Consider the following 15,870-nt stretch of genomic DNA (forward strand, 5'->3'; position numbering starts at 1 on the left):
CCACCCAGCATATGTAAAATAGAACCAACTCTCGCAATGCTTGTTCTTACTTTGAGAATCTCCAAGTGTAGTTTCTCTCAGTTTTCACTTTCTTTCAACTTCAAAAGCATTACACCAATTTGCTTGAATTTACATGCCTTCCTCAAAATTCAGGATAGGTGATGTGTTTTCAGTGTGAGGGGGAAATTCAAGTACTGCCTTGATAAAATTGGTAAGTACTTAGCTAAAGAAAAATACTTACAAAAAAGTATAATTTGTAAATTTCAATTTTTTTTATTTTTTTAAAAAGAGAAAAACAATGGAAACAAGTAGGTAAAAAAGGGTTACACATCAGTATGATAAGTATTATACTTCGAAGATAAAGTAAAGGCAAGGAAAGAAGATGGGAAAGGAAAAAGAAGGATTTTCTGATTCTATGCAAGCTTCTCAACAAGGATGGGATATTTTGACCGAACTTTTGAGGTACCTGCAAAAAGGAGGTGAGAAAAGATTAGGATATGTATAGGAGGATAAAAACGCAAATCAAATTGGACAGGATAAAATGCAGATGAGGGATACAATCTACTGATATAAAAGAAAAGTGCTTTACATTCAGAGAAAGATAATACAATAAACCATGCTTCAAAAGTACATTAAAAAAAAGGATCCGGGATTTCGCAAGAATGAATAGCATCGCCTTAACATTATACATAGGATTTTGCCTCATTTGTTTCAGATGTATTCCTTCAATCTGTGAGACATGGTCGAGTCAAGGGGCTCTCAAGTTCAAATAACGATTCCTGCGGACCATCCCTTCCGCTCTGAATTTAATTTTTGCCGGGCGCTAGTCATAACTTCTAAAGGGATCTCATATTTTTCATCTATCTACTTATTTAATTTACTGTCGTTTTTTTAATAGTGCGTAATCTCTTGAAAAGCAAAACAAACAAAAAAAAATTTTTACTTGTGTAATCTGTTCTCTGGTCTTGAAGATTTGCCATAAGTAGCTGTCCCCTCCCCCAATTTTCTCCTGGAGGCTCCACCAGACCCCTCAGCCTCCCCAATACCGAACATTCATACTTTGATTATGTTTCACAGTGAGGGAGAGGGTCAGTGATAATCTTAAAGAAATTGGAACGCTGCTGAGCAAAGAATCCAAAGAAAGAAAGAAAATTGATTGATTTTTTTTTACTCATCAATCCCAAAATTTCCTTGTGCTTCAAGTTTTAGTTTGATTTTTGTAGAAATTATCATGAAAACATTCTCAATTTGGTCGATATTAAACAGAATATTGCAACACTGTCATTAGTTCTGGACATAAATAATCATTAATGATGTTTGTGCGAGAGTTTCAACTATGAGAGTTAATATCTTACAAATAACTGATACATATCACACAACCATGTGAGTATCTTTAACCCTTCATCTCCTTTTATTCAAAAAAAAAAAAAAAAAAAAAAAAAAAAAAAAAAAAAAAAAAAAAAAAAAATCTATGAAGAGATGTAAAAAAGTGGACTTGCCTAGTCCTAGAAAATCGATGAATTTTCAAAAATGCGAGGAAACTTAATAGGCAATAAAGGCCTTGAAAGAAAATGCAATCTTCCATAAAATCTGGTAACATTGAAAAAATAATTAAATAATGCACAAAAAAATAATCTATAAATTATCGTCTAAAATCATACTACAACTTGACTTATAGAGCCACTAAGTATTATGCACAAGAAAAGACACATTGATATTTAATCACTTAATTTGAAACAGAAAAAGCAAACATGAAGGTACAAATTGTGAAATGATGACAAGAATCACTGATAATTAAGTAATTTCCACCTGCCAGGCAAATCTGACGATGAATAGGAGAATGAATAATTTTCAATAAATTAAAAAAGGAGGGGGGAAAGTTATAAAATTATTCCCATGAACTGAACCATAAAGAATCCAAACATGTTTAAAAGGAAAAAAATGTTATAAAGGAAAAAATTAGAATTTGAGTAAAAGCCTCAATAATAGTATTGGCTGAAAATAAGTTTCACATGGTGCTCCTTTTATCATAACAAATTCTAGTGACTGGAGGAATACTTGCTGATCACGGTAGAGGTCATAAAGTACATACATACCACGGGTGAATATCATACGTAAATGCTTTGAAGTTATCAAAGCATTTACGTATGATATTCACCCGTGGTACGTATGTACTTTATGACCTCTACCGTCAGTACATGACAACATATTTCTGGTTTGAGTCTAACTAACGCTCTGCATGAAAAAGAGAGGGGATGAAGGACTACTCACAATATATCATGAAATTCGGCAGGCCTAAATTTGATATTTTTTTTTTTTACAAGATGTTCCTCATGGTCTCCTGAATACAATGAGCTTTTAGAATTGAACTTTCTGTATGTAAATTTTGGCACTAAAAGCTCATTGTGCTCAGAGGGTTGTAAGGAACACTTATCAAAAAATATGGAACTTTAGCCAGCACCAAATTTCTTGGTATTCCAAGCAAAGTCCTTCGCCTTGTTTCATTGATAGCTGTTTTTGAACTCAAGATAGTGGAGTCTTTGGAGTTCCTTTTGAGAATCGCCAGGACCTCAAAAGAGTAAAAAAATCATGGAAGAAAAAGACAGCCGTCTACAGCAGGATGTATTCATGGTTAAGAAACGTTTAAAATATCTTCTGAGGAGGCCATGAGGAAGAAATAAAATAAATGCTTTAGCTGATCAGGACGGCTTCACAGTAAGCTGATACATTGAATACGGTAAACGTATCTCACATTCCTGTTCCTGGAGAATTTCAAGAACATATATAAAAAATAAAAGAAAATGAAACAGTAAATTTAAACGAATAAGTCCACAAATTTATCAGGAAACTTTCTCTTGTACTGTAAAATTGTTACAATGTTACGAGTGGTTTTAAGAAACCAAAATGCATTTAGGTGTACGATATAAAGATAATAATTTAAATACAACAAATAAAATATTAACATCTCTAGTGCTGTGATTTCAAATTAAGACAATCAGTTGGAAAGCAAATTGATGATGAATTTTGCTCGGTTTTGAGCTGCAGTATCAGTGAGAGCTACATCTAATTAAAATTATTTTTCATTGATATTTGGCTTTATTAAAAGTCTCAAGAGAAATATCAATAAATGAAGGTAAAAATAAGAGTGATACTTGAGACCAAGTAAAGAGATTAATTGACTAAATTCAGGTGAAAATATGCTATTTAAAACAACGTTAATTTGAAGTTAATCCTGAAAAAGAGAAAAAAAATTATAAATACAATGATGAGGGAAAATAAAAACATACAGCAGACCAGAAAAAAAGGACGAACAAATGAGGAAATGAGAGCCATCATGAAAGCATTCCGATGATACTTTGGTGGGACTGAAACTATCAACTAATTATGGGAACACTACTCACTAATGATCATCAACCTTAATGGAGGGGGATTTTTTATTTTTTTTTTTAAATTTTTACTTAAAATTAAAATACAAATAAAAATAATTTATAAATAAAATACAGGAAACCTGATTCTACCGGTATTTTCTTTTTTATACTATTATTAAAATAAAAGATGCGACTATGGATACATGAATGTGATAGATGTCGGGCTGAGATTCATTTCAGGGTAGAAGATTTCTCATAATGATTACTCGAATTGAAAAATCAGAATGTTTAGTGGAAAAAGGCAGAACAAGATGAGGATGATAACACTAATCGATGGATAATGATGACTAGATTGACCAATCAGATGGTTGGAAGCTTAAACTAATCTAATACAAGCATGGTCTGTCAAATAAATAAGGTGGGTACCCCAAGGACTATCTTAAAACTAAAGGCGATGAATATTTGAGAAGAACTTGCTGACATTTGGATCACCTCATATCACAACTCCTAAGAGAAACCGGTTCAGCGATCTTCATCCCAGCTTTAGATTTTTCAGGGGGAAACTTCAAGGATAAATAATCCAGCTGCATTTACATCTCCAAAATGAGATTTTCCTGACTTGACAGGGTCACGTTTACGAGTGATTAGATAGTTTTTAATGATGTTGGAGGACAGTGTGAAAGACCTTTTCAAGCAGACAAGCTTTGAAGTGGTCTGTTTTACACTGAACCTTGATGATCTAGCCCAATGTGGCGCATGATCTGGTTCCATGACCAAAGGTCCGATAATCAAGATGGTCATGGTTTCTGCTACTTGGATCCAGTAGTCACCAGGATAGGGCTTTGTCTGATGAAGTCTCTTGTGTCATCACATAAAATTTTTTATGTGAACAGGTACATTTAATTTTCTTTAGTTTTCATGCATTAATACTTGCCCTTACATAGAGCTAGCTTCATACTATTTCATAAAGGTGAGACTTCTGAAATTTTACCAGATGATCAAGGTCCTACTATGATTAAAATTTTCAGATTTAAAAGTTGGATAGATTATGATCGAATCCTTCAAAAACTCAAGAAAACATTGGGATGTTTACGTTTGGTTTCTGGTATGGAGAATGCATGAAAGCTCAATGTTGAACTTTCTTGGATGAGTCTAAAACATTAATTCATTTAACAAAGAAATGATCAAAGCTAAAGCAAGTGCATGCAAAATGAGGCTGACCTCGTTCTCACGGCAGCTCAGTAAATTTAATTTTTCCCACCTACAACGTTGCCTGCCACTGTGTTTTGGGCAGGGATTTTAATGGTTGCGTAAGTTGAGTCTGTAGAGACTCAGCCTCAGCGATTGAGCTTGGCAGGCGGGCCATGGGCAGACCCGCGGCAGTGGTGCTGGTCTGCCACCATGACCCCCTGACAGCCTCGGACCACTGCCTTGATGCCGGGTATCAGCCGACGCCTGGTATTGGGGCAGTGGTCTGAGATCCTTTGACAATGGATGAAGAGGCTCAGGCTCAACGGCGCTTGTACGCAGACAGGGGTAAATATGCTGACTTCTGAGAAGGTCCCATGGGCGCGCTGCCGAATCTGCCAGCCAGCCGGTTTTTCCCTTGCGAGTCTGGGTTATTGTTGAGACCGGACCCAGTCTCAAGAGAGACGGTATCGGCATCGAGTCTGCCCTACGGTGCAGCTCAGAGGACACCCACATAGCACAGAATCTTATGTCAATACTGATACATATTGTTGGATGTTGACATGATATCACCAACACTAATGCAGTATGATATTAAGATTGTCGGTTAAAAGGTATACCGCGTCAGCATAAGTATAACACTGATACCTTCAATATATCAAACAACAGTATTGAGTCAATGCTGACGAGGTAAAAAAAAAATAACACGAAAAGAAATTAACACGAAAAAATGAAAAAAAAATATAGGAAGAAAAAGAAGCCTAAGAAAACACGGTGTTAATCAAAGTTATGATGAAAGTCGAGCCGCGCACTGATACTATGCATGCTATAACAGCCTTATTAACAGGCGTGATTTCAACCCGAAACACCATCAGCTCCCTGTGGCTCAATGGCAGAGAACTGGGCTAGGAATCCCGCGGTTCGGGTTCAAATCCACCCGAGGGCATCCGGGTATTTTACGCTACTAAACGTCGCAGGACATCAAGTAAGCGGTTTATAATATTCAATACTTGTATACTTGTGTAATTCATGTTTCAAATGTAATACATGTGCAGTACTATGAAAATGACGGTCATCGTCTGAACTTTCATATCTACTTGACAGAGGGCGCTGAGTGTACAGACGTGTCAGTGTCAAGGTAGTAATGCATACATGTTGTCGGTGTCCTGCAGTGTTCTGATGACCTTGTCATAACCCTGATTTCCATATGAAATCAACCTTTTCGGCCAATACTGTAACAATATTTTGACAGCTCCAAATCAGTAACTAATAAATACTGGCATAGTCTTGATATAATATTAAATCAGGATACATCAGCATTATATAAATACTGACACTACTGACGTGTCAGTACTATTGTAGTATTATATCAATATTCTGTGCTATGTGGGCAGACTCGATGGAGCTGCACCGATGTCAGTCTTGTGCTGATGGTCGACCCCCTCGAGGTGGTCCATACCCAGACTCGCTGAGCAGAGATTGCCCGCTTAGCCTACTCCCAATCCCTGGTTTTGGGTACATGTTTTTCCTGACGCCACTGCGTATTTTTCCTCCAAAAAAAACAAAGAAACCGAAGTTCAGGGCTGCATTTTCCTCCTTGGACTAAGTAGGTTATTAATCATTATCATATAAATGGCTCCGACAACTGCTAGCCTCGCAGGTGCACTCAACACAAGCAACTGCACCCTGATCGAAAAATCACACACAAGCGACTGCATCCTGATCGAAAAATCGGCGCAAGCGCATTTGATGGAATTTTATCAGATCATGACTGCATACTTTGATTTCATAATTTAGTTGGGTATGAAATTGTTTTGCCTTACTAAGATTTGGGCATACTATCCCAGTAAGTGCAATAATTTATCTTCATTTCCTGAGTGTTTCAACTGAATAAAAAGAAAAATTACAGACAAGGTACATGTGACATTTCTGATTCGTTTTAAAATGAGAAGCATCAATAATGTCATGAATTTTTACAGCTAGTTAACGCACAGATCGACTGCCTTGCAAAGCATAGACTAATTGATAGAAGGAAGTTCACTGGTTTGAGTGTCCAAATGAAGCAATGGATAGCTGCTCATAATAAGAGAGCAATAGGCTTATTAAAACTGCCCCTCATCAGGGTGTCTACCAGTTGTAAGAAACTTGACTGTCCTTGGTATGAGGTTCGCCTGTTTGTCCCGCTGTCCCATGACAACGGGAGGGGGAGGGGGAGGGAAAGGGGAGGTTTCCCCATTTCATGCAACCAGTATACAACTGGGCTGATTGTATAATTGCAAAGTTTCTGCACCCATGCTCTTCAGTTAATCACATCCTTGCATGCTACACTCTTAGTATATGAGTTATGAGAAATTCTAATTCATTGAAAAGCACATCATCGCGAGTTTCCCTAATTATGAGCAATACATTGCTTCAGAAAGAGTCTAGCTGGCTAATTGAAGTAGCTTCATGCAAACATTAAGGTGATTATTAGCAGGCCTTCAACATACATTAATCTTTTCCAGGCTCCTGATTTTTCATGAAAACCATTGGAGCTATAGTAGATTCATTTTCTGGACATGATCAGTTGAAACAGCACCGTCCATGTATGTTAAAGATTATTGAATTTGGATTTGATGATTTCTAAATGAATAGCTAAGAATTAAAATGTTCTCACTTCCACTAATTACACCTTCTAGGCAGGATGCAGCCATTAGAAAAATTCTAGGCATGAAATGTACTAAGGCAAAGCAAGATTGATTCATATTTGATCAAACAAAAAAGCAGAGAATCCTACCCCACTCTAACTCTACCTTAGCAATGTAATTTATAAAATGACTGAGATGGTCATCAGGGTCAGGTACTAGGTAGATTGAAAAGCATCAATGATTCGTTATTTTATAAAAAAAGAAAATGCATGAAGAGCAAGAAAGTGGGATAACTGAAATTGATTAATCAGTACCAAAATATTTCTGTCCGAAGTGGTTTGGTGCAATCTGGTGAAGCTCCGATGTGAGAATGATCATCTGAAACACAGAAATTCAAAATGCCAGATTATACCAAATAGGTACTCTGTATCAAATAAAATACATATCAATCGTACTTTTCCTAAAATGGCTTGTGAAACTTGCAGAAATATTATTATTTGGTCATTTCTGAGCCTTCCAGAAAATTTTTTTGGACTGCAAACCTGTTTGGGGAACCAAACCAGGGAACAAGGGAACATGAAATGACATTAGCTGTTGCCTAACTTCTTTGTAAATTGATATTTTTTTACAAAAGAACGGCTGCACCGATTTTTTTAAAAATTTCAGGAAATATTAGAATTCTGGCATAAAGCAGGGGGAATTGAGAAGTAATGGATTTCCTCATCATGAAGTCAGGGAAGTTAATCATTGAGGGGAAAAAATTCTTAAATTACCTTCATTGTTTCAAAAACTTCAGTCTCCTTATTATAGTTTCATTCTCTTCACATTACAGTGGTGAATCTTGGAAAATAGCAACGATCATTGGTTTGTCCTCAGTTGAGACAATAGAATCATTCGGTTAACTAATTATTGAAAGATATGTCAGCGTAAAAAACATCAAAATTCAATAAATTATATTGGACAGATAGGGTTATGTCTCATCTTGATAATGTAGCAAGAAACAGTTCCAGCGATCGACTATCAACAGTCGTGAGGCAATCTATTTAGTATGTAATCTCTTTAATTAAAGTACCCTTTCCCCTTTTTTCATTCATTAAGTTATTATTCAAACTCAAGTCTGCATACATACTGATTAAAAAAAAATCCTGCACATTCAAGGAAGAGTGCTCAAATACAATTGAATCAATGTAAGGTAATGAAAGGGGGGGGGGGGGGATCAATCTTCATCCTTATGACAGCGTATGAGACGATTTTTTCAGTATTTCAGTATTCAATATACAGTAAAAAGGATCCTTCTTTTCCTCAGTCGAAATTCTTCAAATTCCATTCTTTGGTAAAAAATCAACAAACACCTATTTGCTTTCTTGTTGCTGTCATTTGAGAGTTCCTATTTCATGTTTAAATACAATGTCTTCGTTATCTGTACCAGAATTTTTGTCAGATTCTGAATATGTTTCTGACGTATGAGTTAACTCAGAGATCCAACTCTTTCTGAGAGTTGATAATTTTTGCTATTTTTTGTGAAGATCGATCAGCCATTCAATCAAAATAATGCGAGCTATTTCTTCTTTGAAATTTTCACACAAGCAAAAATATTCACCTTCGGGAAAGCAGACGTGATGGCTCGGACAGCAAATGGTGTTGAAAACAAATTTGAAAGAATTATACTATCTTCTGGAACTCCATGATCTTTCAGAATTTGCACGGCTTTGATTACAGTATTACCACTGCCTGAAATAAAGTGAAAAAAAAGAGAATTAGTACTCAAGAATGTGGCCACCCATTTTACGGTGTTTTACTCAATTTTGAGACACTGCAATTTTGTAATTTAAAAAATGTGGACAAACTGTTACCGCCATTAAATTTATGAATCAATCTAAGGCATGAAATAATAATAACATAACTTCTCAGATAATGGTAAAAATAATCAGATACATTAAATTTTACAACCATGATGGTAATCAAATAAATTGTGCTCCGGTTAGATTTAGATAGATGGATAGATTTAACACCCATGAGACAAAGCTCAAAACAAGGAGACTCTGAAGAAATGATCATTTTGAAGCAGTTGATCATCAATATTTTGATGATTAAGAGGAAGAAATGATTGCATTATAATATTGTGTTCATATGTGTATGTATAGAAAAGTAAATTGTATACGTTTGAATCAAGGATATTTGCTTAATGGTAAAAATAGAGTACAATTTGTAGAAGAATGAAGTGTATCTTTAAAGTGCAAAAAGACATTGAGGAATTTGTAATTTTTTAGATTATTCTATCAATTATAAGATTTTGTTACAGGCTAAACAATGATTCTGACTGCAATATATATATAAATTGCGCGATAATCCGTACTTGAGGGACCCTTCATTCTCTGAAGGGTTTTGGGAGGATAAAGGACTTTGGCAGCTAGATGACACAGCGCGCCAGAGGGTGCTATAAGAGCGAATTATATATATAAATATATCTTTATTTGAGAGAGGGAAGACAACTTTTAAGTTCTTGCCCACATATTCTATTATAAGTTACAGGAATGAAGCATTAAGAATATCAAAGGAAAAAAAAATTAAGTTAAACATACATACATGTAAATTCAACCTAAAAAAAATTAAAATTCTTATTTAACTTTAAAACTTTTACTTTAAAACAAGGTCAGCGCTGTGGAACATTTATCAAGCTACAGAAAAAATTACACAGGTCACAAAATAGTGTACACTATTATACACTATACACACTACTACATATATACATACTACTACTACACACATGGTACACTATATATAGTGACCTGCTTAATTTTTCTGTGTACGTACACAGGAAAAAGTTTACTGGTGCTTGCGGACTGGTAGTAAAAGCCAGTGGAAACTCTGAAGTTGAACAGTACCTATTTGTTCACAGTGGAAAAATCTATTATAAATTCTGACGGTTGGCGCTTTTTCAATAAATACAAAGTCTACGCCCATCTTTCCAATTGATAGAATAAAAGAAGATGAGAGAAATATTCAAAATCTCTTTTCTTTGGTAAAATAGAATTTCCTTTTTCCCAGAGTTAGGCCTTTTTTTTTTTTAAAAAAAAAAAAACGATTCATTTTTGGACAAATGCGTGCAGGTCAAGCAACCAAGTCTACTTGATGGTCTGCAAAAATGCTTTAATACTTGAAAAGCACGGAAAAACTAATTAGGAGGAGGGGAAAGAAAATAACTTACTCATAATTGGGTACATTAAGAGGACTCTTCTCGCAGCAATATCTTCCGGAAATCGGGCATAAACTACTTTTGCTTGGTGCGTCTCAGCATCAGATTCGACTAAAATTTTTCCTATTCTTATTGACCTGCAACAATCTCGAAGCCCCTGAAAAAAAGCACTATATTTGAAAAATAATCTTTTCATTCTGTGAGTAAAGCATAGGATGGCTTCAGAATCTCACAAACCATTTGCAAGAGAGCACTTAATGAATTATTGTTATTGAATAAAATAATTAAGTTCTGAAATATACATTGAAGAATAATTTACAAACTGGCAGGATCATTATAGGCTTTTTGTTGCATCATAATAGTTTATCATTTAAAACCATATCTAGTCGCCAGTTTCAAAATTCTGTAAGAGATATGCATAATACAAGAAGACCTGCCGCCCTAGCTGTTGGTAGAGCTCTTAAGCCTGGTGTTTCAGGGCAAACAACAGGCAAACAAGTCAGGAAGGGCACACAAGGAGCTGCCTAACAGCAAGGAACATCCTGTATAATAAAGGTCTTCCGACAAAAAGTATTTTTAAAATTCTATAAAATATGAAAGTATGTTCAATATTAGATTGCACTTGCGATGACTACTGAACTGAATCATCAAGGCACACGTAATGTGAGAATGAAACAGTTTTACTTTGATGAGATCTGGAAAATTTTTTAAGATGCCGCTCAAAAATTTGAGGGAAACAGATTGGTGAGTTTTCCACGAAAGTCAAGGAGGTGAAAAAAAATGTTGAAACTTCCAATTCCAAGCCAGTTTTTTCATTCAGTTCTCCTGACCAAATTATATGCATATATTTATATTGGGTGATATCTTTGTTACATTGATGATAAAAATAAAATGGAAGAAATGATTAAGTCTAGATGGGCTGCGACGAATGAAAAAGACAATGAGTTCACCTGTTCCATGGCTTCCCCGCTTCTTACAATACTGACTCCAACATTCCCACGTTTGTACTGGAGGCCCTCATAAACAGCACCGGTTGGAGTGACGACAGAGCAAGGCGAGAATGGCAATTGATTCAAACTTTCTTCGACCACAAGACGGATCTATAGGCATAAAACACACTGTTAGGAGGAACATAGCTTCTCTCTACTGTTTCAATTTAATAATTGGTTTTTTGTATTTTTTAGATAATTTGAAGTAAAAGAAGAAAAGTATTCATTATGCAAATGAGAATGATGTTGTAATTAAGTTACAGTTGCAAATCATAACTTTAATGCCCTAAAAAGCATTCTTTTTTCCTCTAGATTCAACTTGGAGATAGTTTTGACAATAGTCACTTTTATTCATATCAGCAATAGAATGGCCAAAGTTATTGACTAAATGCTCCTGAAATAGCTTTGAGACTTTCTTAACACATGCAGACAACTGTGACCCTCATTCAAAGTTTCCATCCAAATTAATCTGTAAATTGTTAGCTAGTTCTTATGGGATTACTCAAACATGGCTTTGAAGAAGACTTACCAATCTATCGGCGTAAAACTTAAAATCACTGCGCGTTGTTGTCCTGCAAAAAGATGAGAACCAGCAATTACATTTATGAAAACAAAAATTAAAAACCTAGAAGATGAATTACTGATTCCTACCATGACAAACGTTTAAAATAAGTTGGCAATTACTAATTATCTTTTCTAATAAGTATGTAAACAATAAAATCATTGCACCTACGCTGCCAGCATTCATAAATCCAGAAAGTTTAAAAATGTGGCATAATAATACTTAGACAAATTTGTTGGTAATAACCAGAGGCACTGCTGAATTCTTTGCAGTGAATTAGTGTATCTGGTAAAAAATGCTCTAACCCGGTCATTTTTGTTTCTAAAAGAAATTTCTTTAACAGGAGTTCGGTCCATAAAATAATGAAAAATTCACTCAATACTTAATCTCTCATAATTTTTTAAAATATATAAGAAAAAGTAAAAAAAAAAATAATAAATAAATAAATAAATAAAAAAATTAACAACACTCACACGAGGTTCAGATTTTTAAAATTTACATTTGATGTTGGTGTAGATAATTTCTTCAAAGAATGTTAACTTGTAAGCTCCTCTTTCAAGTTATCAAGTCGGAAAATAATTGTTTTCAACCCATCATTGAGCAGTTTTTAGCTATCCCCCTTTCTTTTCTCGATAATCTACCTTAGTGTTGAGTTTCAAAATTTGCTTTATACATCTATTTGTTCACCGGAGAGAAATTGGGACTTACTTAAAATAAGCGGTCTGTTAATCTGAGCAAAGTTGGAGAGAAATTACATCACTCATTTTTAATGAGAATTCCGACAATTTATTTTAGAAAAAGTGGGTTTTAGCTGATGGATTATGCTGCCAGAGCAAAACTTCTTTGAGTGAAAAAAAAACTGCAGGAACTTCCTGTAGAAATGACTGATTTGCTAGAGACTGGACAAATACAGTTTGATATACATGGATTAAGATAGCATTAAATTGAGTTTTAACAGTGATCTTATACTGCACTGAGACATAATTGTTTGTGACTTATAAAAGCAGACTGCCATTTCTGTATTCATTACCCCAGCCCTTCATCCCTCTGCTTGAAAAGCATGATATTTGCGGGCTCATGCTATTCCAAGGTCATAGCCACACCCAAGCCATAGCCTGGACTGGAGCAAAATTCTTTTTGGTGCAAGTAGAATCATCCACCACTGTAAATTGAGTAGTAGTGATACAAGAGCTGAGTTTCCAACTCCATTACCTCTCTATACACTTGCAACTTATTAGAGACCTGATTCACAGCATTCATTGTAATTGCTACGATGGAGATGAGATGACGGTACCAGAACAGAGCTAATTTGAGGTCTCTTGATTCTACTATATTTTACACCCAGTAAAGAGGTCTAACTCCTCATTTCAGTTAAATTAGAGTTAACAGAGACCTCATGACTTGGAGGTTAGCCAGTCTTCACGAATAACATGTTGCACATGACATGGCTCCCACAATGATGAGAATTTCTCATGTTACTTTGGATGGCAACATCAAGTAAGCCTTTGAGAGATGCCTGGAATAAATTCAGATTAGAAGCCTTTAAAGACCACTCAGTAGCCTGCAGAGCCTTCACGGATCGGACTTCAGAAACACAGGAATCGAATTGCCATACATACTTGTCACGAAGGATGGTCTGCAACTCTTTGACTTGATCATTAGATGGGAGCACCTTGAAATTTGGGCCAAATTCTTCCGGGTCACATTTGATGGCTGCAGTTTTGGTTGCATTTCTAAAGTCTTCTGTGCTTCCCATTCTGGTGTTTTACAAGGGTCCAACACTCAAGAGAGGAGTAGATATGGTTCTTTACGCAAAGCGTTTAACGAGCGAGGACACGTGTTCTTTAACTGTTGAAAGCACTTGGAAACATAAATCTACGCACGGAAATTAAAGCTGAAAAGACACAAATAGATCTGATTGAGACTCTATAGAAGTACGAAAGCTGAAGAGACACGCAGTCGAAAACAAAACAATTGAATAATAACAAGTAGTTAGGTTAGGTTTCGACAGGTGAGCCAACAATCAATCGATTGAGCGTTTTTGCAGGCAAAGACCCCCTACGAATGAGCAGGCGATCACAGAGCGGGAGTAGCTGGTGGAGCGTGCATGAAGCTCGCTCGGACTCCATGATTATACTCTGTTGCTCTCTCCTCTCCTCTACTCTTTGCACATCACATAATGGCGCCAAGCACAAATTTCACTCTCGGAGAAAAATTAAACTGCTCAGCTCAGGGAATTGACCTTTTTGATCGGGATTAAATTTCTAAAAGAGTTCAAACCAAGTACTAACCAGGGTAATTCTCAAAATTCTTTGGCAAGACATTTTTCTGATATAATTTAAGGATTACCTAAGGAGGGAAAATCTTTAGCATATCTGGAGAAATCACAAGCTTGTGTGGGGGCCCCGCAGCGTTCTGAGGCATTGAAATCAAATTCTAAACGTACCTACTTACATTTTGAATTTTGATGGAAAATAAGGGGGGGAGGGGCTTCATTTATATCTGAGCCATGGGGATGCCAGATGATGAGGGATGAGTTTGAGGATTTTTGCGCTCAGCAGAGATGTTTTCAGGAGCATTGGGGGAACTAGTTAGGAGGAGGGGGGGAGAAATATTACCCTCTCCTGACTTCAAGAAATATGAGGGCTTTTGCTAAGTTAGCTGTGTTGCTAGACTTTCATTGTGGAATTTGTAATTCTACCAAAAATATTTCCATGTGAAGATGAACCATCAAGCTAAAAATTTAACTCAGCATTCGCACAAATTTATAAATTTTTTTTTGTGGCACAATGGTACAACTTCTGGGAAACATCCTGTTAAAGGTAACGAGGCACTTAGCATATTTCTTGAAAAATTTGCTAAAAAAATATCTTTGCACATTTCTGCTTTTGATAACTCATACCTACAAAAGTACATAACGATCCAAAAAGTGGTGAATTTTACCAGTCAGGCATCAAGGGGTGAAATATGAGAGCATAAATATAGCATTAGGTACCTAAGATGACATTTGAATCAGTGAGTTCGAAAATACACCAACTCGGAAAAAAAATTTTCAGGAAACACCTAAAACTTCGCAGCGGGCGAAGAAGTTAGTTTAAGAAAAACTTTTTTGGTGCCAAAGGACGCAAGAAGTACTCTAGAGACTTTAACGCACCAAGTTTCAGATACTGATTTTTCATAGTCTGCCCTGAAAAATTTATATTTTTTGACCTGAATAACGCTTGAATATTTATATAACTTGTTGGCACAAGGTATACTGAACCGAAAAAAGAAAACCGCATCGGATAGTCACCCGTTTCCCTTGATCGGCCAAAAATTGGTATTTCCAATGAAATTCTTCGATTCTTCCCTTTTCCCGTCGCCGTTTCGAGCACTTCCGATTGCAATTTCGAAATATCCTTTTGCGTGCAGATGCTTCTACTTATCCAGAAGTGTAACAAAACCGTAAAAAAGTGAAAATCGAAAAAAACCCGTGTTGGAGTGTTTCCGAACTCACTGATTCATTTTACATTATCATTATTGGAAACATGATTATTTGGATAGATAAGGTGGGGAGACGGCAGACGATAGGATGGGTTAGAGTAGGTATTGGTTAGAGAGTGCTCGAACTGCTCTGAGTTCCCGTCGCACCACGCAGCCATCTTGCCTGCTCATTCCGAGGGGGTCTTTGCCTGCAAAAAGTAAACATCCAATCAATCTCGGTGCCGGACACGGGAGCTGTCAGCAATAGATTTCGGGTGCACTGCAGATTGCGAAACGACGGGTGGCGCGACTGCGGATTGCACAGGAGTTAGGGCGCTCGTATGATGTAAACAAACTTTGGCCGCGGGATTGAAGAATTGAATCTCTAAATTGAATCGGACATCTGAGGAACTAACGAACAGCTTGTGGGCTGTAAAAATTGACGACCTGTAATACAGATGGACAAGATTCTAAAAAC

At 36.1% G+C, this 15,870-nt stretch overlaps 1 protein-coding gene across 4 annotated transcripts; it reads right to left on the minus strand.

The window, feature by feature from the left end:
• Nucleotides 1-250: 250 nt before the first annotated feature.
• On the minus strand, nt 251-13,936 carry kri (uracil phosphoribosyltransferase krishah). Of its 4 annotated transcripts, none has more exons than XM_072298451.1 (7): nt 13,550-13,936; nt 11,898-11,940; nt 11,330-11,479; nt 10,388-10,536; nt 8,784-8,910; nt 7,498-7,561; nt 251-3,232 (listed from the first exon to the last, which is right to left on the minus strand). In XM_072298451.1, the coding sequence occupies exons 1-7, from the start codon at nt 13,684-13,686 to the stop codon at nt 3,216-3,218; spliced, it is 687 nt and encodes a 228-aa protein (XP_072154552.1). In that variant the 5' UTR covers nt 13,687-13,936; the 3' UTR covers nt 251-3,215. The 4 variants fall into 4 exon arrangements, with proteins under 4 accessions (XP_072154552.1, XP_018897247.1, XP_018897246.1 ...); XM_019041702.2 differs by having other exon boundaries at nt 251-2,762; nt 8,784-8,914; nt 10,392-10,536; nt 13,550-13,934; XM_019041701.2 differs by having other exon boundaries at nt 8,784-8,914; nt 10,392-10,536; nt 13,550-13,934.
• Between the last annotated feature and the right edge of the window lie 1,934 nt (nt 13,937-15,870).

The sequence above is a fragment of the Bemisia tabaci genome, chromosome 3 (assembly GCF_918797505.1).
Source record: "Bemisia tabaci chromosome 3, PGI_BMITA_v3".
Classification (NCBI taxonomy): domain Eukaryota; kingdom Metazoa; phylum Arthropoda; class Insecta; order Hemiptera; family Aleyrodidae; genus Bemisia; species Bemisia tabaci.

Bases quoted from the DNA above. Each gene is read 5' to 3' on its own strand.
- kri (XM_072298451.1), bottom strand. From the start codon at position 13,686: ATGGGAAGCACAGAAGACTTTAGAAATGCAACCAAAACTGCAGCCATC. The intron at 11,941-13,549 runs GTATGTATGGCA...ATCTTTTTGCAG, and splicing joins CAGACCATCCTTCGTGACAA to GACAACAACGCGCAGTGATT. The intron at 7,562-8,783 runs GTGAATATTTTT...TCTGTGTTTCAG, and splicing joins TCACGTCTGCTTTCCCGAAG to ATGATCATTCTCACATCGGA.